The following is a 22,619-nucleotide window of genomic DNA, read 5'->3' as shown; positions in this document are numbered from 1 at the left end:
TTAGAGTTGGTATGTTATGTGGCCTCCAAGGTCAGGTCAGGTCAGGTTGGGGAGCAGGCACTGTACACATGACACAAATCTAAATATTTGTGGCATTGAGCTTTTTTGTTATCTTTACAACATTAGGCACTTTAGCATTGTTCTTACTCTTGGCACCTGGCATTATATTGGTAGGCATCCTATGCAAATGGATGAGCCGATGCTGCCCTGGATAATGGACTGTCGGGCAGACCGCAGTTTGTGTGTCTCAAGGACTGTGTGAGTAACACTGGGGCACCACAAGGCACAGGCCTGTCACCTGGTCTGCCCACCCCATACGTCTCAAGACTACAAATATAACACCAGGACTTGTCACCTGCAGGCATTCTCAGACGATTCTGCACTTAATGGGGGTGAAATGATAGGGGGGAGGAGACGGGGGGGGGGGGTATCAGGGGGAGAACTTTGAGAATTGTCTGCAACTCAGCATCAGCCAAACCAAAGAACTGCCACTATGTGGATATGGAGGTGGTGTGCTGCTACAGGTACTTGGGGGTCCACATCAGTGACAGGCTGGACTGGTCTCATGACACAGAGCAGCAAAGAAGAAAAGGCAGAGCGGGCCCTTATTTCTTAGGAGACTGCGCTCCTTTAATGTGAGTGGTGACATCCTGACATCTTCTACAACTCTGTGAATGGCCAGCGTGGTGTGCTGGGCTGGCAACATCACTTCAAGAGAGGCCCACCGACTCAATGGGCTAAATAAAAGGGCGAGCTTAGATATAAGACGCACTCAAGACCTCCTGGGGGTAGTAAAGGAGGAGACAATTAGAACAAAACTGAGTGCCATTATGAGCAATGCTGCACATCCTCTCTGTCACTCACTAACACCGAGGACTTTCAGCCAATGAATCATAAAACAGAAGTGCGTGAAGAAACACGACGGGGGCTCCTTTATACCCACAGCAATACACCTGCATAGTGCCTCACTGCAATGGGCACTGCCATGGCGGGCATTTTTCTTTCTTTTTTAGTGTCCTTTCCTTTTTATTCATTGTGGTGTGTACTTGAAGAGGCTGATGGTGTTTCTTAGGATATAATGTTGGTTTATTTATTTATTGAGCTTCTCTGAAAAGGCTGCGTTTCCGCTGGGGACAAATAAAGTGCTATCTATCTAATATAGTTATTATATCTATCTATCTATCTATCTATCTATCTATCTATCCTGCCTACTATACCAAAATCTATCTATTATACAGTGACTTTCCCATTTACCTATCTATCTAATAAACAGTGCATTAGAGCGTCTTTACTCTATCTGTTATATAGTGCCTTTCACATCTATCTGTAATCTATCTATCTGTTGATCATGTAGTGCCTTTCTTATCTTTCTGTCTTACTATCTATTTATCTATCTATCTATTGATCATATAGTGCCTTTCACATCTATCCATTATATAGTGCCTTTCCTATCTATCGATCTGTTCTCAGAAGACGTGGGGGACTCCGGGTATTTAAAGTTATGGGTTTGTGCCCAGCCAATATTTGGATGTGTGATCGACGAGAAAAGTTTGTGTTGCTGCTGGAAGAGGTGTTGGTGAGACCATCAGGAGGAGTTTACCCTGCGGTCCGTGTGTGGATCTCAATGCCCCAGTGTAGTGACAAGGGCACTCTGTTGAAAACTGGTGCCGTCCTTCAGGTGAGACTGAGGTCCTTAATCCCTGTGGTCATAAAAGATCTCTGGGCATCTTTCGAAATGACGAAATGAAGAGGCCTGGCCCATCACGACCTTGCCTATTCTGCCCCCCCACCCCCCCCCCCCCCCCCCCCTCCCCATCATCTCCTGTCTCTGATTGGCTAACTTTCTCTCCCATCGCTTCACCATCTAATAGCTAAAGTATGGTAAGCGCCCCTGTGCTGTCACACCATCCAGATGGTACCTACACATTGGTGGTGGTTAAGGCTTCCCACCATCTATGCAGAGCACTTGGAGCTGGTGCAAAAGTGCTGTATGGATGTAATTAATTAATAATAATTGTGGCACTCTACAACCTGGTGAGGGCAGTCAGTTCTCCATTTGAAATGCCGGTGGCTGGTGCCTAATACTGCACTGAAAGAAGACTCCCAAGTCATTGAGTTCCTTCCAATGCAGAAGACCCTCCAGGTGGGCATTCTCTTCTGATTATGCTGCCCGTGATACCCAAAACTTTGCAGAGTAATATGTCTGTTTAGGTGTAATACCAGGCTGAATGACACTGGCACACATGCTTGTCTGGACGCCGGTTTATCCGCAGAAGAATTGAAACGTCTGCATGACTGTGCCCGAGACAATTCTCCATCTGGGCAGACAAAGCAGACAGGCTGTAATCCGGTTAGCATGGCACACGAGCGAGTCAGGGCGCAGAGCCGATATTGAGAGCAAGCACTCTCTTCTTCTTCTTCATCTTCATTTCCTTGACATTAATTTATTTATTTTTTTCGTCTGATGTTGATCTCGTCTCACTGAGAGCGTGGCATCTGCTCTGCTTTCCTGTCAGGCATGAAATGCATTAAGCGCAAGTTTGATTTGGCAGTGAAAGTCCCTCTGGCACTCGAAGAGACGGCACGTGCTGCCCACTCTCTCTAGTTCTTTCTTTCTTTCTCCTGTTTTCATGCTTTCGCTTTCTTTCCGTGTGATTTCATTAGAAAGAGTCAAACCAATGGAGGCGCTCAGCTGCGAGGACACGCGGGCACCGCACTCTGCCCAGTAGAAGGTCAAGGGCCGTCCGTGTGGCCCTGGTGAGGACTCGAGGAGAAACGGAAGACGGCTCTGCTGGGTAGCATGGGGACTGGGCATAGATTATAAAGCTGGTGAGGGTGGATTGGGTCAGCCAGCGGTGCCATCTAGGTGGCATTGTGACTATGTGGTTTCGCCCGCTCATTTCCAGTTTCACGTCAACCCCCCCCCCCCCCCCCCCAATCTCCACAGGGGGGCGCTGTGACAGCACGTCTACTGCTACGCCCTCATTCTGCCAAGTTAATCTGCCATCTCTCAGCACGCTCAGGAGCTCCAGCGAGATGCCCTTGACAGCGAAAGGTTATCACGTCCGTTCCAGGCGGCTGCGGGCAGGTTAGCGTCTCCCTGAAAGGAATCTGCCCGGCTGACTTTGTTCTGCGCTGCTCGTTCTTCAGTTAAGGCAGCCATGCGGATCGGCGGCCGCGCTGCTGTCGCTCCCGGCAAAACGCGTGCTTAACCCTTCGTGGGGGAGCTGGGCTGACGGCGGGCAGCTGCCAGGTGAATGTGTGGCACGGGTGTGGGGAGCCGCGATGCCATCAGTGAACCTAAAGTAGGCATGTCCACCTCCCCACCGCGCTCCAGTCGTTGGGGGTTAAAAGCGCAGCAGGCGGTCACCAGAACAACTCAAACGTACGAGGAATGTAAATGTGACGGGTCTAATGAGGCTGGCAGCGAGCGACACAAACATTAAAGACCTCCACTTAATCCCCTAATGTGATGTGCCCTCGCTGCCCTCCTTAAAGCGCTGTGAGAGAGAGCTGTGCCCTCTAATGCGTCGAGACCGGGGTGGGGGGGGTTTGGGGGGGCCAGCGCACATCCTCGAAGGGAGCTGCCATACCAGGTCTATGTGGGCACCTGGACTGGCATCTCTGAGCTCTTCAGAGACCCTGTCGGGATACCATGTGACTTGGGGAGAAAGTGGGCATGCGGGGGAACACGACAGTGTGTGTGTGCGTCAGATAGAGGGACTGCAGGGGTGCAACAGCGTGTGTGACTGAATGGGTATGCGTACTGTGTGTGTGAGAGAGAGAATGGAGAGGAACGCAAGTGTCTGTGTGCAGCAGTGGCAAGGAACACAAACGTGTGCGTGACAGCAGGGATTAAAAATGGGCAAGCAGGAGTGTGTGTTTGTGTGTGTGCACAAGACTGGAGGGGAACAAAAGTGTGTGTGTGTGTGTGTGACCACAGAGGTGCGTACGGTGGGACAGGAGATGATTACAGAGATGTGTGTGTGTGTGGAAAGACGGACAAGCTTGTGTTTGTGTAGATGGACAGGTGCAGTTAGTGGAGCTGTGTGTGTGTGTGTGTCTGTGGCTGTGATTAGAGAGGTACACAACTTTGAATAGCCTCCACATCTTCCATACTTTAAGACAGATAGATATGAAAGGCGCTATATAGTAGATAGAAAAATAACCAGAGAAATGCATTGTATTGTATAATGGATCTGTGGTGGGTTGGCACCCTGCCCAGGATTGTTTCCTGCCTTGTGCCCTGTGTTGGCTAGGATTGGCTCCAGCGGACCCCCGTGACCCTGTGTTTGGATTCAGCGGGTTGGAAAATGGATGGATGGATGGATGTATAATGGATGATCTAAACTTTAAATTTAAACCTCTGGCAGTTTACTGCTTACATTTTCACCATTTTAGGGCATTCATTGCATTTCAACTGATTAAATCTGAAGTAGAAAAAGTAAGTGTTCTAAAACCTTTGACTGGCAATGCAGATAGACAAACAAAAGGCACTATACAATCAACAGATAGATAGATAGATAGATAGATAGATAGATAGATAGATAGATAGATAGATAGATAGATAGATAGATAGATAGATAGATAGATAGGAAAGGCACTATATGATAGACTGATAGGAAAGGCACTGAAATATAGAGAGATAGATTGATAGATATGAAAGGCGCTATATAATAGATAGACAGATGTGAAAGGCACTATATAATAGATAGATGGATGAAAGGCGCTATATAATAGGTAGACAGAAACATTACTAATCGTGACGGAAATTGCAGGGTTACAGCGGTGGCCTAAACGCACCACCGCAGCACACCCAGTAGACCCTGCAGTTCATGTTCACGATGTTTAAATCTCTAAAGATGCCACCACAGTGCATTTCTTTTCACTACTCTGGTAAGTCATGTGGACTGTACTGTACATTTTGTACGTATTGTAGATTTATCAGTTCACAGCCTTAATATTCTGCTGTTTGTCAGTCACCGGCTCAGCATATTGACGTATACCAACGTCTGTTAAGATATCTACTAGACAACGTCAGTACCCTTCAACACACTTGGAACAAGACCACCTCAGCTGTGGGGTGACATTATAGAGGCCAATGGCTAAGGGTAGGAATGATGTGAGCACCTGCGTCTCATGGACTTTAACAATATGATGGAGTCTGTGGTGTGCTCTTTGTTGGATATGACCGTTCTGTACAGAAAGACCCCACAATTCCATGTGTCACTCCTACAAAACATGACCTCAGTGGGGCTAAGGTGAGGACAGTCAGTCCGGTCATCGTGTCCTGGAGCCCTGGTCGCAAGTCGCTGTCCGCCTCAGTAGTGTGTGTGGCTGGTCAGTTGAGACTTTTCAGTTCAATTGAGTGTGGCCCCCAAATGTCAAAGGTGCCGGCGATTGTTCCTGTCTTGCACCCTGTGCTTGCTGGGATATGCAGCAGTTTTCCTGCACCCTTACTCAGGATTAGGCAGGTTTGGCAGATGGATGGATGGATTTGACTGACACCTTACAAGTTGACGCCATGTTTCATCTGTTCACAATTTTCTACAGCTGGAGCATAGGTGGGTGAAGTGGTCTGCAGAGTTGAGTCCGTGGCCTTCTAGTTTAAAGACCACCTTGCATCGCCTGTATAGCAGCTTAGAGTGTTCTTTATTGACAGTTTGATTCAAACCACTGAGCTGCCTTGAATGTTTGGTTGCTGCTTTGAGGTGGGGGTCCACAGGTGTGTAACTCTGTGTGCTGCAGCTTGTGGTTGGTCAGCAGCCCAGCAGGTTGCAGTTATTGAGCCACCCTGTTTGGGTGGCGTGCAAGGCGAGACGTACTGAGTGCCGTGCTTTCTTTTCTTTTTTTTAATCAACGTGGTGGCAGCTCGGAGCAGAGAGAGCGAGCCGGCTTGTTATCACCTTCCTCGTTCGTCATCTTTAATTGAAATGGACCCTTCCGCTCCATCCGCCTGACGCTAATTGCATCCTAATGTGTTCCTTCTCTCCGCTTGTCACACACCTGAGCTCAAGTGGCCGCCATAAATGAACTGCAGAGTGCAGAGAGCTGGTTCAGGATGGAGAGCTGGACCACTTAGCCTAAGGCAGGGGTCTCCAACTCCAGTCCTGGAGAGCTACTGTGGCTGCAGGTTTTCATTCTAACCCTTTTCTGAATTAGTGAGCAGATTTTGCTGCTAATTACTTCTTTACCTTCATTTTAATTAATGCACATCTTAAGACTCGGGCCCCTTAATTATTTCTTTTTTCCTTAATTAGCAACCAAACAATATTAAGACACAAAATGAACCAACACATAAACAACAACCTGCGTCCATCGCACAATAACTGAAAATAAAGAAAGTTGAAGGCCTCCTCAGGTCCACAAAACATTTTGACAGCCAGCGCTCTTAAAAAAGAAAATCAACAGTTTTGGAAATGTCTGCCATGGCAGAATAAGTGCCATGGAATTAAATAACGGGTTTAATTAGCAACGTGAACGGGCTTCAAATTAAGAAACTGAATGAAGTGAAGTTGGTTGGATTTTGATGCCCCAACTTAGTTGCTCATCTGTTGGCTCACTTCACATCAGATTTATGTTTAGGTGCCGTTTAAGGAAAAAAGAATCAATTCAGCGGTCAGAGTCTCAAGAATTTCCTCCCACAGTCCAAAGACATGCAGGTTAGGTGGATTGGCGATTCTAAATTGGCCCTAGTGTGTGCTTGGTGTGTGGGTGTGTTTGTGTGTGTCCTGCGGTGAGTTGGCACCCTGCCCGGGATTGGTTCTTACCTTGTGCCCTGTGTTGGCTGGGATTGGCTCCAGCAGACCCCCGTGACCCTGTGTTCGGATTCAGCGGGTTGGAAAATGGATGGATGGATGGAGTCTCAAGAAAAGTCAATTAAAATAAAGGGAGATACAGTAGAACCTCAGTTTGCGAGTAACTTGGTTTACGAGTGTTTTGCAAGACGAGCAAAAATCTTTAATAAATTTTGACTTGATAAACGAGCGAGGTCTCGCAGTACGAGTAGTATGTATACGCTTTGTCTGCTGAGCGTCATGTGATCACAACTGAGCTGATGGTTCTGCTCTCTCTCTCGCTGCGGGATTGTGGGTAATCGTCTCCTATTCTCCGTCTGAGTCGGTGTGCCTCACTCATATAGTCAACATCCATACGAGCGTATACTGTTTACTACAGCATTGTGACTATGTGTGTGTGTGTGTGCACTGTGTCGTGCGAGTCCCTGTCATGCGCCCCAAAACACGAGACTGAGTCTCAGTACTTTAGCAACACCAGCTTTATTCAGTTTGAAACAGCAACAGCGCGGTTATTTATTGTAGCGGGATCTGCCGCTCTCCTATACACAGACACAGCAGTCAGGCAGGGCCCTGCGCATTTATAATGTTCCTTGTTCCTTGTATCACACATCGACAGCAGGCGCTTATAGCATGTCCGCGATCTTTCTGGATTCGCTTTTACGGCGAACTGCTACAGCGCTGGGAGACTGCGATTGCTTTGGGACACTCTTCCGCGTGTCGTCCCGTTGGGTGCAATCCCACAAGAGTTTAGAAACTCACTCACACCAGCCATGATTCTTTTCAAAGGTAAAATGCAGATTAATTTGTTTTATGTATTTTTACGTTATATTTTGTATTAATCATTTTTATATGAATAGTTTTGGGTTGTGGAACAAATCATCTGAGTTTCCATTATTTCTTATGTGCTTTGGACTACGAGCACGTCTCTGGAACGAATTATGCTCGTAAATTGAGATTCCACTGTAGTTCATTAGCAGCAAAAACTGGTCACTAATTTCTGAGGCCCCTCCAAATGAGATTAGTTATTATTTCATTACACATTATGACCACTGGGTGGCGCACTGCTCTCCAACACTTTAGATTCAGAATAAAATTGGCAATCCTAGACCTGAGGTGGGTGTGGGGGGTCTTTATTTTTTACTTTCTGTCAGTTACTATAATGAGGGGATTCTTATTTCAAATAAAAATGTTGACTTGGCAAATCACCCGAAGCAAACTCGTTCAAGAACGACAGCCTCAAAGAAGATGGCCAAGTCTGCTCTCAGTTAATAGAAAGGGGAAGAAAGTCTCATCGGCTGCCTGCCTGTCCACTTTGGCTCTTCTTCTTCTTCTTGAGGGATATGTGGCCAGAAGAGGCAGGCCTGCCAACTCTCCCCGGACCTCCACACACTTCCTGATGTCCTTCATTGGGTGTCCGGTCCAAGTGAAGTCTTCACCTGCTATCTCAATAGAAGTAGAAGGAGCTCTGCTGTTCTTCTTCCAGTTGAGTGTCTGTGAAGATGCAGCTCCCTTCACAACAAGGCAGATGTATATTTGCCCTTCTTCTTGCAGGGCAGTTTATAGCTCCTCCCAGAGGTGCCCTGATGAGTATAATTAACTGTGCCCTGTCCGTCCTCTGTAATATAAATGAAATTTTGAGAAACGGCACGTACCTGCAACCTTTCAGGTGCACTTGAAGGAATGTAGGACAATGTCAGTGGTCACCGGGTGACACATCTAGTGTTGTTGGCGTCTCTCCTCGACGGGCTCTTGTGGACGTTGTATCGGCAACCGCTCGTCCATGGGTTTTGAGGCAACAAGATAGGGAATTGCAATAAAGCCTTGTTTTATTTTTATATTTTCTTGCTGCTTTTGTTATCAGCTGAGGAGTTGCAGTTGAGGAAGCCAAGTGCAGGAGTGGGCGGCACGGTGGCACAGTGGTAGCGCTGCTGCCTCGCAGTTGGGAGACCTGGGGACCTGGGTTCGCTTCCCGGGTCCTCCCTGTGTGGAGTTTGCATGTTCTCCCCGTGTCTGCGTGGGTTTCCTCCTGGCGCTCCGGTTTCCTCCCACAGTCCAAAGACATGCAGGTTAGGTGGATTGGCGATTCTAAATTGGCCCTAGTGTGTGCTTGGTGTGTGGGTGTGTTTGTGTGTGTCCTGCGGTGGGTTGGCACCCTGCCCAGGATTGGTTCCTGCCTTGTGCCCTGTGTTGGCTGGGATTGGCTCCAGCGGACCCCCGTGACCCTGTGTTCGTATTCAGTGGGTTGGAAAATGGATGGATGGATGGATGGAAGTGCAGGAGTCGGGAAGTGTAAACCCCCTGGTGAAAAAGGGGTATGAGATGCGTGACAGGGGAATGGGTGTCCAGGTCCCCTGTCAGATGATTGGTAAGGGAATTTATAAAAGCTTATTGAGAAACGGAGAGAGAGAAAGGATAAGCTGGGATGTCTGGGGTTACTTGGGGCCAGGAGTCTGTTAGTAATAGAAATGTGTAGGGAGTGAAGCACGCGGATGGAACAACAATTGGATGGGTGCAATTTTCACAATAATTCTTGTTTTGTTTTGTTGCTCGAGATATTTGTTGTTCATTTTTAGCACATTTTAAAAGCTGTTGGACTTCACCTTTTTGCTACTCACAACTTTTGGGACTATTTTAGCCATTTATTGTACAATAAATTGCACCTCTGTGTCTGCATCTCTTGCTGTCTCACTGACCTTGGTCCCTGGGGGTCTGCCAGTTTTATCTGGTAAGGGCCTGACAGGCCCCCCAGAGTTCAAGGAGGCAGTGCAAGGTACCACACTGCTTTGTGTTCTTGTTGGTTTTTTAATGAGTCTTGAGTGGGTGGTCGCTGTGAGATGTACTACGTAAGGCCGTGTGATTCGTGGGGTTGGCCCTACACTACCGGGTCCTTCCGGGAAGCCTCTTGAATGCACCACCGCCGATAATGTACCCACGGGGCGAGCCATTAGATGAGGACACAGCACACAAACGTAGCGAGGGGTAGGTGAAACAGAGCCAGTGCTTTTATTAAAACAGTCAAAAACAGTGTCCAAATAAATAGTACAGTGCTGAAAAACTCCACTAAATAAATAATCCAATAAAATAGGTGACCATCCGTGAGATTAAAAATCCAGAATGAAATGAGATTAAAACCATCGGGTCTTTCAGGGTCTGACGGACGAGCCCAGGACAACTCCCTCATCGTTTCCCCAGCTTACCCGTTGCTCCCTCAGCTGGCAGAGACTCCAGCAGCCACAGACCTCACCATCCCGACCAACCATCTTGGCTGCCAGGAGCAGCATCGGCCAGACTACTCCCTCCAGTCTTCCTTCCCACACTCCTGGCCTACCTTCTCACAGGTGGCGCAGTGGTAGTGCTGCTGCTTTGCAGTAAGGAGACTGTGGAAGATTGTGGGTTTGCTTCCCGGTTCCTCCCTGTGTGGGTAGCGCTTTGAGTACTGAGAAAAAGCGCTATATAAATGTAATGAATTATTATTATTATTACCTTGGATCCGTGTTTAGGACTCCACGATGATTGCTCCCACTCCACAGCAGTAAATCGGTGGAGACGATCCATCCCTAGAGTGACAATGCTTCGCTCCGTTGCGGGGACATCCATCCACCACGCTGCCTGTCACACCTTAGGTCAGGTTAGGTTAGGTTAGGGTTAGGTGGAACTTATTATCCCAGAGGGAAATGTGGCTGGCTGGCTCATCCTGCTTCTCTTCCCGATGCTGTTCCCACGGTTCTGCTTCTGTCTTTCTTCAAGTCCCCCCCCCCCCCCTTTTTCTCGTACCGGCTTCCCCTTATATACAGTACCCCCATGGGTGCAGCGCTTCAATTGCACACCACAGAAGGCCGATGAAGCAATTGAGACAGACCACATCCTCACATGATGCAGCTGCGCAAGTTCACACACCCACAGAGATCGAGCCGGCCAATCAATTATTTAGTTACCAAAATTTAAGCCGCTGACCCGCCATGCCAAAGGCCACTTGTCACCTGCAGCCTCCTGTGGCACAGTTGGCAGAAAGATCCAACTCTCATTATACTCTCAATTCAAGCCCCCCCTTCTGTTAAAGCTTGGGTGCTGCCCCCTAACGGTGGCATTTCACTCTTAGTAGGCCACCTCCTTGAGGCCCTCAGGCCTGCACCTTTTATGTTGGATCAATCCCACCACCCACTCTGCTAAGTGTTTTTTATTTTATTCTGTGATAAATCCAACTCATTTAAATGCAGCGGTGCACTCGCTCTGCTTTCATCTGAATTTCCTTAAAGTCAAATTATCGACGACATTTTGGGCATGCATCATTTCTTGCAGGTTTTATTGGCGGCTGGTGAAGCTGTGGATTCGCTGCAGTGCCTTTAATCTGCTCGTCCTAAAGCCTCACCTCGAGGTGTGACTTGATGATTAGAAGTCCCCAGCCGTCTGCTAATGGGATAATGAAGGCTCACATGTTTCTCTCTCAGTTGTCTCTGAAATCCCAGCTCCCCAAGCTCTGTTTGTTTTCAGTGTCCCCTGTTAAGCTCACATACAGCCAAGGTGCTGGGGGTTGAGGAGGTTACTGCTGGGTGCCTAGAGTGGCAGAGTTGGCATTTCTGTTCTATGATGGATACCAAAACATGGGTAGTCACCCTGTAGAAAGACGAGCCTTGGTGTTATCTGTTGTGCCCACCCCGGGGGATAATCATTTAGAGGTGGGCTAAAAAATGAGCATTCTAAGAAGATAAAAGGGTGGGCTAGGGGAAGGTGATGATTAAAGCAGCCAAACAGGATTGAGGCTGGCATGTAAGAAGCATGAGGGACAGGAGCAAAAATGAAGGGGACTGTGTGAGGGGGTGTCTGAGAAAGATGGCCTTTAAAGGAGGGAGGGGGCATGGGGTGGCATTTAAAGGAGTAAGGGCATGAGGGTGGCAGCTAAATGAGTGAGAGGACAAGATGATGGCATCTAAATGGGTGAGAGGGCATGGCAACTGTATTTAAATGAATGAAAGGGCTAGGAATGGGGTTTAAATGAGTGAGAGGGCATGGGGATTGTAACTTAATGTGCAAGAGGGCATGACCAGCTTTTAAATAGGTGAGAGGTGAAAGGATGGCAGCTAAATTGGGTAGAGGGTATAATGGTGGCATCTAAATGGGTGAGATGGCATGAAAAAGGTATTTAAATGCATGAGAGGATATGGGTTGGCAGCTTAAAATGAGAGGGTATGGGGATGGCAGGTAAATGGTTAAGACTGTGGAGGCTGCACCTTAAGGAGTGAAGGGATATGGGCAATCATATTTTGAGGCATGTGAGGACATTGGAATGGCATCTAAAGGAGAGAGGGGGCATGAGGATGGCATCTAAATGGGTAAGATGGCATGGAGGTGTCATATACATTAATGAGAGTAAATGGGAATTGAATCTAAATGGGTGAGAGCATTGGGATGGCATCTAAAGGAGAGAGGGGCATGGAGATGGCATCTAAATGGGTAAGATGGCATGGAGGTGTCATATACATTAATGGGAGTAAATGGGAATGGAATCTAAATGAGTGAAAGCATTGGGATGGCATCTAAAGCGGTGAGGGAATATGGTATTCTGAGTTGTAAGAAGACATGGGGATTACATCAGAAGGGCATGGGATGGCATCCAATTGACTGAGAAGGCATGAAGTAGCATCTAAATGAATAAGAGAGCATGAGGATTGCCCCTAAAGGGGTGACAGCATGTGGGAATGGCATCTAAGTGGGTGAGAATGTATATGGGTGGCATCTAAAGAGGCCAGGTGATTCAGGCAGAAACATACTGAGGTGTGAGAAGGCATCGAGATGGTATCTAAGAGTGTGAGAGCTGGATGAAGGAATCTAAACCAGTGAGAGGGCATGAGGTGGCATCTAAGGAAGGGAAGGCAAGTAGAGATGCAGTCTGAAGGTGTGAAGATGTAGTGAGTTCCTCCAATTACAATGAGAAGACCCCAACACACACAAGAACCCCCTACCCTCAGTAAGAATTTAATTCAGAGATGTTCAGAAATGGACAGAACCTTAGTCCTAATTTGATCCCCTCTGCTGATGGTGTCCTTTAAAAACAGACAAAATAACCACCCAGACCAAATTAGCCCAATTGAATAAACAGTGCATATATTAGAAAAAACCAAACCTAATTATGTACATATTTCTCTTTACAATATCAGACATGAATTAAACTGAGCCAGTAAACAAATACTGATTTAAATGGGAATACCAATGAACTGCCACCTCTGTAATGAAACTGGGGTCACGCAGAAAACAACAAAAGGGCAGAAAAATACACAGAGATATAAACAGCACATACAGAACATTGTGACCGCAGTCGCCGCTCTGTTTAACAGGAAAACTATGGCAAAGAAAACCAGCTGCCCTTCAGAAGCTCCCTCTTAAAGAGTATTTCAGTGGGAAACAAACACACTCTTACCATCCCGTGCAGGCTTACCGCACGACATGCTTCACGCACAAGGTTTAGAACATTTAAAAGGCCGAGCCCCGGCCAACCTAACGGCTCACTGCCCCGTCCTCTCTTCATCAGACTGCGTCTGCCCCACTCACTGCTTCCGAGCCGTTGAACCCGCCGATGAGAAGGACTTTGTGTTCTTTTGACCAGGAGACAGGAGCTGAACCGCCACCTTTGGCAGCTACAACCTGTGTGCTGTTGGCAAACCCCTTCTGGATAAGGCCTTGTGTTTGTACCTGACAGTTCAGCAATAAAGATTTTATTCTTTGGATTCCTGTCCCCTTTTCTAGTCTCCTGTGCAACTTCGTGACCCAACCTTGACAACATATATATACCGTACATATATAAACTGCTCAAAAAAATTAAAGGAACACTTTGAAAACATTATCAGATCTCAATGCTGGATATCTCTACTGATATGGACTGAGTGATGTGTTAGGAATGAAAGGACGCCACATTGTTTGATGGAAATGAAACTGATCAGCCTACAGAGGACTGAATGACACCCCCAAAATCAAAAGGAAAAAATGATGCAGCAGGCAGGCAAATCCATTTTGCCAAAATTTCATTGCAGCAACTCAGAATCGTACTCAGTAGTTTGTATGGCCCCCACGTGCTTGCATGCATGCCCGACAACTTCAGGGGGGTTTCATGCTTCTAATGAGACGACGGATGGTGTCCTGGGGGATCTCCTCCCAGATCTGGACCAGGGCATCACTGAGCTCCTGGAAAGTCTGAAGTGCAACCTGGCGGCATCAGATGGACCGAAACATAATGTCCAACCCAGAGGTGTTCTATTGGTTTGAGGTCAGGCGAGTGAGTGTGGGGGCCAGTCAATGGTATCAATTCCTTCATCCTCCAGGAACTGCCTGCATACTCTCGCCACATGAGGCCGGGCATTGACGTGCACCAGGAGGAACCCAGGAGCCACTGCACCAGCATAGGGTCTGACAATGGGTACAAGGATTTCATCCCAATACCTAATGGCAGTCAAGGTGCCATTGTCTAGCCTATAGAAGTCTGTGCGTCCCTCCATGGATATGCCTCCCCAGACCATCACTGACCCACCACCATACCTGTCATGCTGAACGATGTTACAGGCAGCATAACGTTCTTCATGGCTTCTCCAAGCCCTTTCGCGTCTGTCACACGTGCTCAGGGTGAATCTGCTCTCATCTGTGAAAAGCACAGGGCACTGGTGGTGGACCTGCCAATTCTGGTATTCTATGGCAAATGCCAATCGAGCTCCACTGTGCCCGGCAGTGAGCACAGGGCTCACTGGAGGATGTCGGGCCCTCAGGCCAACCTCATAAAGTCTGTTTCTGATTGTTTGGTCAGAGACATTCACACCAGTGGCCTGCTGGAGATCATTTTGTAGGCTCTGGCAGTGCTGAAACTGTTCCTCCTTGTCCAAAGGAGCAGATACCAGTGGGTCCTGCTGATGGGTTAAGGACCTTCTACGGCCCTGTCCAGCTCTCCTAGAGTAACTGCTTGTCTCCTGGAATCTCCTCCATGGCCTTGAGACTGTGCTGGGAGATACAGCAAACCTTCTGGCAATGACACATATTGATGTGCCATCCTGGAGAAGTTGGACTACTTGTGCCAGCTCGGTAGGGTCCAGGTATGGCCTCATGGTACCAGTAGTGACACTGGCCGTAGCCAAATGCAAAACGAGTGAAAAAACAGATGAGGAGGGAAAAATGTCAGTGGCCTTCACCTGTTAAACCATTCATTCCTGTTTTGGGGGTCGTCTCATTGTTGCCCCTCTAGTACACCAAAGTAGCTGAAACTGATTAACAAGCCCCTCTGCTACTTAACTGACCAGAGCAATAGCCCAGAAGGTTCATTGACTTGAAGCTATACTCTCATTAAAAAGTGTTCCTTTCATTTTTTGAGCAGTATATACAGTGCACCCGCAAAGTATTCACAGCACATCATTTTTTCCACATTTTGTTATGTTTACAGCCTTATTCCAAAATGGATTAAATTCATTTTTTTCCTCAGAATTCTACACACAACACCCCATAATGACGTGAAAAAAGTTTACTTGAGATTTTTGGAAATTTATTAAAAATAAACAAATTGAGAAAGCACATGTACATAAGTATTCAAAGCCTTTGCCATGAAGCTCAAAATTGAGCTCAGGTGCATCCTGTTTCCCCTGATCATCCTTGAGATGTTTCTGCAGCTTAATTGGAGTCCACCTGTGGTAAATTCAGTTGATTGGACATGATTTGGAAAGGCACACACCTGTCTATATAAGGTCCCACAGTTGACAGTTCATGTCAGAGCACAAACCAAGCATGAAGTCAAAGGAATTGTCTGTAGACCTCCGAGACAGGATTGTCTTGAGGCACAAATCTGGGGAAGGTTACAGAAAAATTTCTGCTGCTTTGAAGGTCCCAATGAGCACAGTGGCCTCCATCATCCGTAAGTGGAAGAAGTTTGAAACCACCAGGACTCTTCCTAGAGCTGGCCGGCCATCTAAACTGAGCGATCGGGGGAGAAGGGCCTTAGTCAGGGAGGTGACCAAGAACCCGATGGTCACTCTGTCAGAGCACCAGAGGTCCTCTGTGGAGAGAGGAGAACATTCCAGAAGGACAACCATCTCTGCAGCAATCCACCAATCAGGCCTGTATGGTAGAGTGGCCAGACGGAAGCCACTCCTTAGTAAAAGGCACATGGCAGCCCACCTGGAGTTTGCCAAAAGGCACCTGAAGGACTCTCAGACCATGAAAAAGAAAATTCTCTGGTCTGATGAGACAAAGATTGAACTCTTCGGTGTGAATGCCAGGCGTCACGTTTGGAGGAAACCAGGCACCGCTCATCACCAGGCCAATACCATCCCTACAGTGAAGCATGGTGGTGGCAGCATCATGCTGTGGAGATGTTTTTCAGCAGCAGGGACTGGGAGACTAGTCAGGATAAAGGGAAAGATGACTGCAGCAAAGTACAGAGACATCCTGGATGAAAACCTGCTCCAGAGCGCTCTTGACCTCAGACTGGGGCGACGGTTCATCTTTCAGCAGGACAACGACCCTAAGCACACAGCCAAGATACCAAAGGAGTGGCTTCAGGACAACTCTGTGAATGTCCTTGAGTGGCCCAGCCAGAGCCCAGACTTGAATCCGATTGAACATCTCTGGAGAGATCTTAAAATGGCTGTGCACCGATGCTTCCCATCCAACCTGATGGAGCTTGAGAGGTGCTGCAAAGAGGAATGGGCCAAACTGGCCAAGGATAGGTGTGCCAAGCTTGTGGCATCATATTCAAAAAGACTTGAGGCTGTAATTGCTGCCAAAGGTGCATCGACAAAGTATTGAGCAAAGGCTGTGAATACTTATGTACATGGGATTTCTCAGTTTTTTTATTTTTAATAAATTTGCAAAAACCTCAAGTAAACTTTTTTCACGTTGTCATTATGGGGTGTTGTGTGTAGAATTCTGAGGAAAAAAAAGAATTTAATCCATTTTGGAATAAGGCTGTAACATAACAAAATGTGGAAAAAGTGATGCGCTGTGAATACTTTCCGGATGCACTGTATGTACTGTGAAGTCAACCCCGCCACAGTCAGGCAGGACACACGTTTTATCACACACAACACACGGTTTATTTACAGTTCAGTGCCCAAATCACTAAGACAGAAGGCTGTCTGAGCCCATCACAGTCCCTTCTTTGCCGCCAGTCCATCCGCCTCCACTCCTCCTCAGGCTTTGTCCTCTTCCTGCCAAGTGCCCAACAAGCTTCTTCCGGGTATGGCAGAAGTGCTGTCAAGCAGGGCCCTGTTAATGTCCAGACACCCCCTGGCGGTGGCCACGGACCCCAGCAGGGTTGAGCTTCCATGCTCATAACCAGTGGCCGTGCTGGGAGCCAAGGGGACTGCCCTCTGTCAGTCCGGGGAAGAAACGGTCTTGAAAATACTCTCCCTCATTCCTTCCATGGTTGGGATGCCCCAGCCATGTAAGGGCCCCGGCGGTCTGCCACAATACATATATTGGTTAAATATACACCCCATGCACATTCCCCAGTCCCCTTTTGACCTGACTCCTTATCCAATGTTCCTCACGATCCAAACCGCCTGGGTATTCCACAGTTAACTCCAGGTTACTGGTAAAATGCAACAATTGGCACACTTCTCCTCTAAGATATGACCGGTTCGGGGATAAGTCCTGTCCTGCAAGCTGATGTCCACCTCAGCCGGGTGTCATGGCCTTAACATGTCCCACAGGCAGAAGACACAGGCTTCAATAGGAAAACAAAAGGCAGCGCCGTACACGCAGACGTCCTCCCTTGGTTGGCCAGCACTTGTGTTCACGCGCATCCAAACCAATCCCCACACATCTGAGTTTTTGTGCTTCTCAGATCTCCTCCCTTACTCTCACTCTCCTGTGTCCTTCTCCTCTCTTTTAATTTTATGAAGACGGCCCATCCCCTTACGTCACACAACAGCGTGTTTATTCAAGGACCCACAGGCGTGGCTTGGCCACCTTCTCCCCTTAAATTCACCCACCTTCCAATACTTAATTCCTATGATATATTTCACAGGGAACAAGGTGTCAGAAAAAGACAAAACAAATCTAATATGTGTCGACCGTTACATAGTGGGATAGAAAGCAAGAACTGTGAGAGACTGGTTGGGCCAGACCTAAGGAGGACAGCAAGTATTGTGCCACAGGAGAAAGGTAAGTAGAATCTGTAGGAAAGGAACGAACAAGCAGAGCGCACCAGTCAGGTGTCCCAAGTGATTACATTTCTGGAAGGCTGTGACAGAGGCAAGCAGTGGTGTTGGCAACAGGACAAGGACACAAGCAGAGGTCTGGAGAACCTGGAGTGAGGTAACAGGCATCTTGAGTGGTGATTAAGAGTGTTTGATTTCCCTCCAAAGGTTTGCACAATAAGAGACCTGACGTGCCACTGTGTGCTCCTACTTGTCACTTTGTAGCTAAGTGCCACCCCTTATCTCAGAGTCGAGTCCCTCTCAGTACATAGAGGAAGGTTTGCTTTGTGGTTCATGCTGGGTGGGCACTGCCATGATGATGGACTGATCCTCACATACTGAAATGCGTGCCCAACCAGAAGTGACCCACGTTGTGTCGATGCATATCCACTGACTTCTGTACTTTTCCTTTGGTAGGTGCATGGCGGAATAATGCAACCCCCACAGCAGAACATGGCGCCCCCATCACTATGCCCGTGGATATTCATCATAGGCCTGGTATGCATGATGGCTACTACATCCTGCCAAGGATGCCCAGCACGGTGTGACTGTGCCCCACAGGTGAAGTCTGTTGTGTGTCATCGTAAACGTCTCAATTCCATCCCTGAGGGCATCCCAACAGAGACCAGGCTGTTAGACCTGAGTCGCAACCGACTGCGCTGTGTCGGGTCTGGAGATCTTTCCCCCTACCCTCTGCTTGAAGAGATTGACTTCAGTGAGAACATCATCTCCATCCTCGAACCAGGGGCTTTCGCCAACCTCTTTAATCTGCGCATCCTGAAGCTCAGAGGCAACCAGCTGAAACTCGTCCCAATGGGGGCTTTTGCAAGGCTGTCCAACCTCACTCAGCTGGACCTCAGTGAAAACAAGATTGTCATACTCCTGGACTTTACCTTTCAAGACCTGAAGAACCTACGAAGCCTGGAGGTGGGAGACAACGACTTGGTCTACATCTCTCACAAAGCCTTCAGTGGGCTAGTGGGCTTGGAAGAGCTGACGATTGAGAGGTGCAACTTGACTGCCATCTCAGGACAGTCGTTGTCCTACCTGAGAGGCTTAGTCACCCTTAGGCTGCGCCACCTCAATATTGCTTCCCTAGAAGATCAGAATTTTAGGAGACTGTCTGGCCTCCGTGAACTGGAGATTGATAACTGGCCCCAACTGGAGTACATCTCGCCCAACAGCTTCCAGGGTCTCAATCTCTCCTGGCTTTCCATCACCAACACTAATATCACATCTGTACCCTCAGTGGCATTTCGCAGCTTGGCTTATCTATCCTGTCTCAACCTCTCCTACAACCCCATCAGCGTGCTGGAATCATGGGCTTTCCGTGATCTGGTCCGCCTTAAAGAGCTCCACCTGGTCAGCACCATGTTGGTGTCAGTGGAACCACTGGCCTTTGGGGGCCTCCGGCAGATACGTGTCCTCAATGTTTCCAACAACTTCCTGATTACTCTGGAGGAGAGCGCCTTCCATTCAGTCAACAGTCTGGAGACCCTGCGCATAGACAACAATCCCTTGGCCTGTGACTGTCGTCTGTTGTGGATCCTGCAAAGACGCAAGACCCTCAATTTCGACGGCAGGCAGCCCATATGCGCAGGGCCTGTGGAAGTCCAAGGCAATGCTCTCAGTACTTTCTCGGATGCAGTGCTCTTTGACTACTTCACCTGCCAGAAACCCAAAATCAGGGACCGCAAGCTGCAGCATCTCACGGTGAATGAGGGCCAACCGGTGTCCTTCCTGTGTCGTGCCGATGGGGAACCCCAGCCAGCAATTATCTGGGTGTCACCCCAGAGAAGGAAAATCACCACCAAGAGTGCCGGCCGCATAACAGTCCTGCCAGGAGGAACCTTAGAGATCCGCTTTGCCCAAGTGCATGACAGCGGCACCTACATTTGTATCGCCAGCAATGCCGGAGGCAACGACACGTACTTTGCTACACTGACAGTAAAGAGTCAGCCTATGGATTCGGTTCTGTACGCAAACCGTACCTTCTACCTGGCAGACTACAATGAGTCCAGCCTGAACGACACCAGAGTCTTCCTCAAGTTTACCCTTGACCTCAAAACCATTTTGGTCTCCACAGCCATGGGCTGCATCACCTTCCTAGGGGTGGTACTCTTTTGCTTCCTCCTGTTGTTTGTGTGGAGTCGGGGCCGCGGGCAGCACAAGAACAATTTCTCTGTGGAGTATTCCTTCCGAAAGGTGGATGGGCCGACCACTAGCGGGAGCCAGGGAGGGACCAGAAAATTTAATATGAAGATGATCTGAAATTACGCAGCCAGGAGCTCTGCCATGGAGGAGTGAGAGGGTCTATGTTGCGCACTTTGAGCGTGCTATAGAACCAGCAAGGAGAGGCCAAACTAAATTGGTAGCAGGGTGGTCCCCTGGAGACTTAAGGGGTCTCCTTTTAAGGAGATCCCACAATTAGGATTTCACTCTTGGATAATGTGAATGCTATTTGGTCACATTCCCTGGTTAAGGAAAAAATAAATAAATAATAATCTTTAAACGATCTGCAATCCCAAATGGTGTACAAAATTGCTACACATTTATGGGAATAAATGAACAAGCAGTGAAGCAGATCCGACTCCCTGCTGGTCACGATGCAACATAGGGTTACCGCACAGGCTGCAGTTTTTTACTGGGCGGGAGCAGAAAACTGGTTGTCCTTCCCAGTAACGCAGCCCGTCCTGCCGTGCTTCTTTCGGGGACAGGGAAAGAAGCCCAGACTGCAGAGCCACAGTGGGGTTCAGTGCAGGAAGTGGGCACACGGGTTGCGTCAAACTGCCAGCTAGTATGGTAGCAACTGCCCCTCACCCCACCCCACCCATGCCCCAGTCTTCCACCGACATAGTTAACTGGGCCTGTCTTTCAGAGCCTCTGGCTGGGAATGAGCATTTCTCATTACCCATAGAAAACCCAGTTTTTTCCTTTTTGAACGCTGGCATTTCACCTCTCCAGTCGGTGGTTAGGGGTGGGCAGTAGACGGATCGGCCTGGGTGACAATACTTAAGAAAACTCGACTCTCTGGAGATTTCCTGGCACCAGTTTAGGCAAAAATGGCATGTCTTAGGTGGTTAACCCAGGACTGGAGAGGGTACTTGCCACCCTAGAAGAACAACCCCCTGACATTCCAAAAATCTCTGCAATAACCCATCCTAGATAGACCACTTAGATAGGTTTTGTTGTTTTTTTCTCATGTAATGGGGGGGGGGGGGATGGGGGGGGTTCTGGATGTTGGCCGGGTTTGGGTGTAGTTAACTCTGAGAGCCGACTAAGATGCTGCCTTGTGATTGAGCAAAGTGGCATCCCATGGGGACGTCACACTGAGGAACTTCTGCGTCAGATGACCTGTTGTGGGATAGCATCTGGTATCAATGATGTGTAACTCTGCATCTCCACGGTGACTCACAATAGAGTACAGAGCAATAAACATTTTTTTTTTCGGTACAGGTACTGTTTAAAAATAAAATCAGTGATCCTCAAGTCATCTGTCATCCAAAAAACACAAGACAATTGTCATGCTCACTGTGACAGTTTTACCCCTCAACTTCTGGGCATTCTGCCCCACTGCACGAAACGTTTTTTTGACTTTCTGCTTCACCCCAAAGAGCTGATGATCCGGGAACTTGGCCATTGTGATCGACTCACTGCTGCCACTTGGATTAGAACTTTTGAAGCCTTGGAGCGATCCACCAGAAGTGAAGACACAAATTCACAAAAATGAAGAGCGCAACAGCTAAAGTCTCTGCCTGGTGCTTTGGAGAAGAAGAAGAACAAGAAAGTAGACGAGCATCTGTGTGAATATCTCAAGGGGGAAAGCTGGTCCTCTGAGAAGCCGAAATCCGCTACACATACTCCATTCTTAAGCAAAAGTTAGCGCTGCTTCCTCCAGATTCCTGGATTTAAATCTCGGACAAGACCATTCTGTCTGTGTGGAGCCTTATGTTGCCATGTTGGCTTTCACCAGGTTTTCATGGTTGCTTCCACCTCCTAAAGACATGCAGGTTAATTTGATTGGTAACTCGGAAATTGGCCTGGTGTGCCACCACCTCACTCGACGCTGCTGAGGAGTTCTGGCCCCTCTGTGACCCAATAATAGGATAATTCTGTTAAGAAAAATGAAGTTTTTTTAAATGACTTGACAACCGAGAACAAAATGTGGTTCAGTTTGCTGCCCCTTAGCATTTTAATTTTATACATTTTGTCTCCCTCTGCATAGGCAGGGTGAAGGACATTCGCCATAACTCTACACAATTAATTGGTCAGACTGGCTTGAAGTAGACCCCTCAAATTGACATTGCGAGACTGTTACCTGTACTGCTAACCTCGTAAAGTTGGCGTCAGATTAATCTGCCACAGTCTTCAACAAACGTTTACGTTCATTTGTTTTTTTCATTAATCCTACCAGGTGATATTGTTACCCCAGTCCTGGAATCACATCACTCTATTTATCCTGGAATGGACACGGTTCACTTCAGCCTAATAACAGTCGGCAGTAAAAATCTCCACACCTGTTACACACCCTCGGTGGTCCTTACATTGCACTGCACATTTGATGAACCTGTTTTACGTGTAAATGGTCTCTCACAGTGCCAGACTCACATTCACAGCAGGCTCCGTCCAATACTCGGTTCGCCCCAGAAAGCAT

General features: G+C 48.0%; 1 protein-coding gene across 1 annotated transcript in view; it reads left to right on the top strand.

The window, feature by feature from the left end:
- Window positions 1–22,076, top strand: part of LOC114662781 (leucine-rich repeat and immunoglobulin-like domain-containing nogo receptor-interacting protein 3) — a 66,261-nt gene extending 44,185 nt beyond the window's left edge. Inside the window, exon 2 of the mRNA XM_028816441.2 lies at window positions 18,383–22,076. Coding sequence (XP_028672274.1) covers window positions 18,398–20,236 — 1,839 coding nt within the window. The 5' untranslated portion in view covers window positions 18,383–18,397 and the 3' untranslated portion in view covers window positions 20,237–22,076. The remainder of the gene's footprint in view (window positions 1–18,382) is intronic.
- The last annotated feature ends 543 nt before the right edge of the window (window positions 22,077–22,619 follow it).

The sequence above is a fragment of the Erpetoichthys calabaricus genome, chromosome 12, assembly GCF_900747795.2.
Source record: "Erpetoichthys calabaricus chromosome 12, fErpCal1.3, whole genome shotgun sequence".
Classification (NCBI taxonomy): Eukaryota; Metazoa; Chordata; class Cladistia; order Polypteriformes; family Polypteridae; genus Erpetoichthys; species Erpetoichthys calabaricus.
Note: the sequence above shows the minus strand (reverse complement) of the source record. Positions and strands in the feature narration are given on the sequence as shown.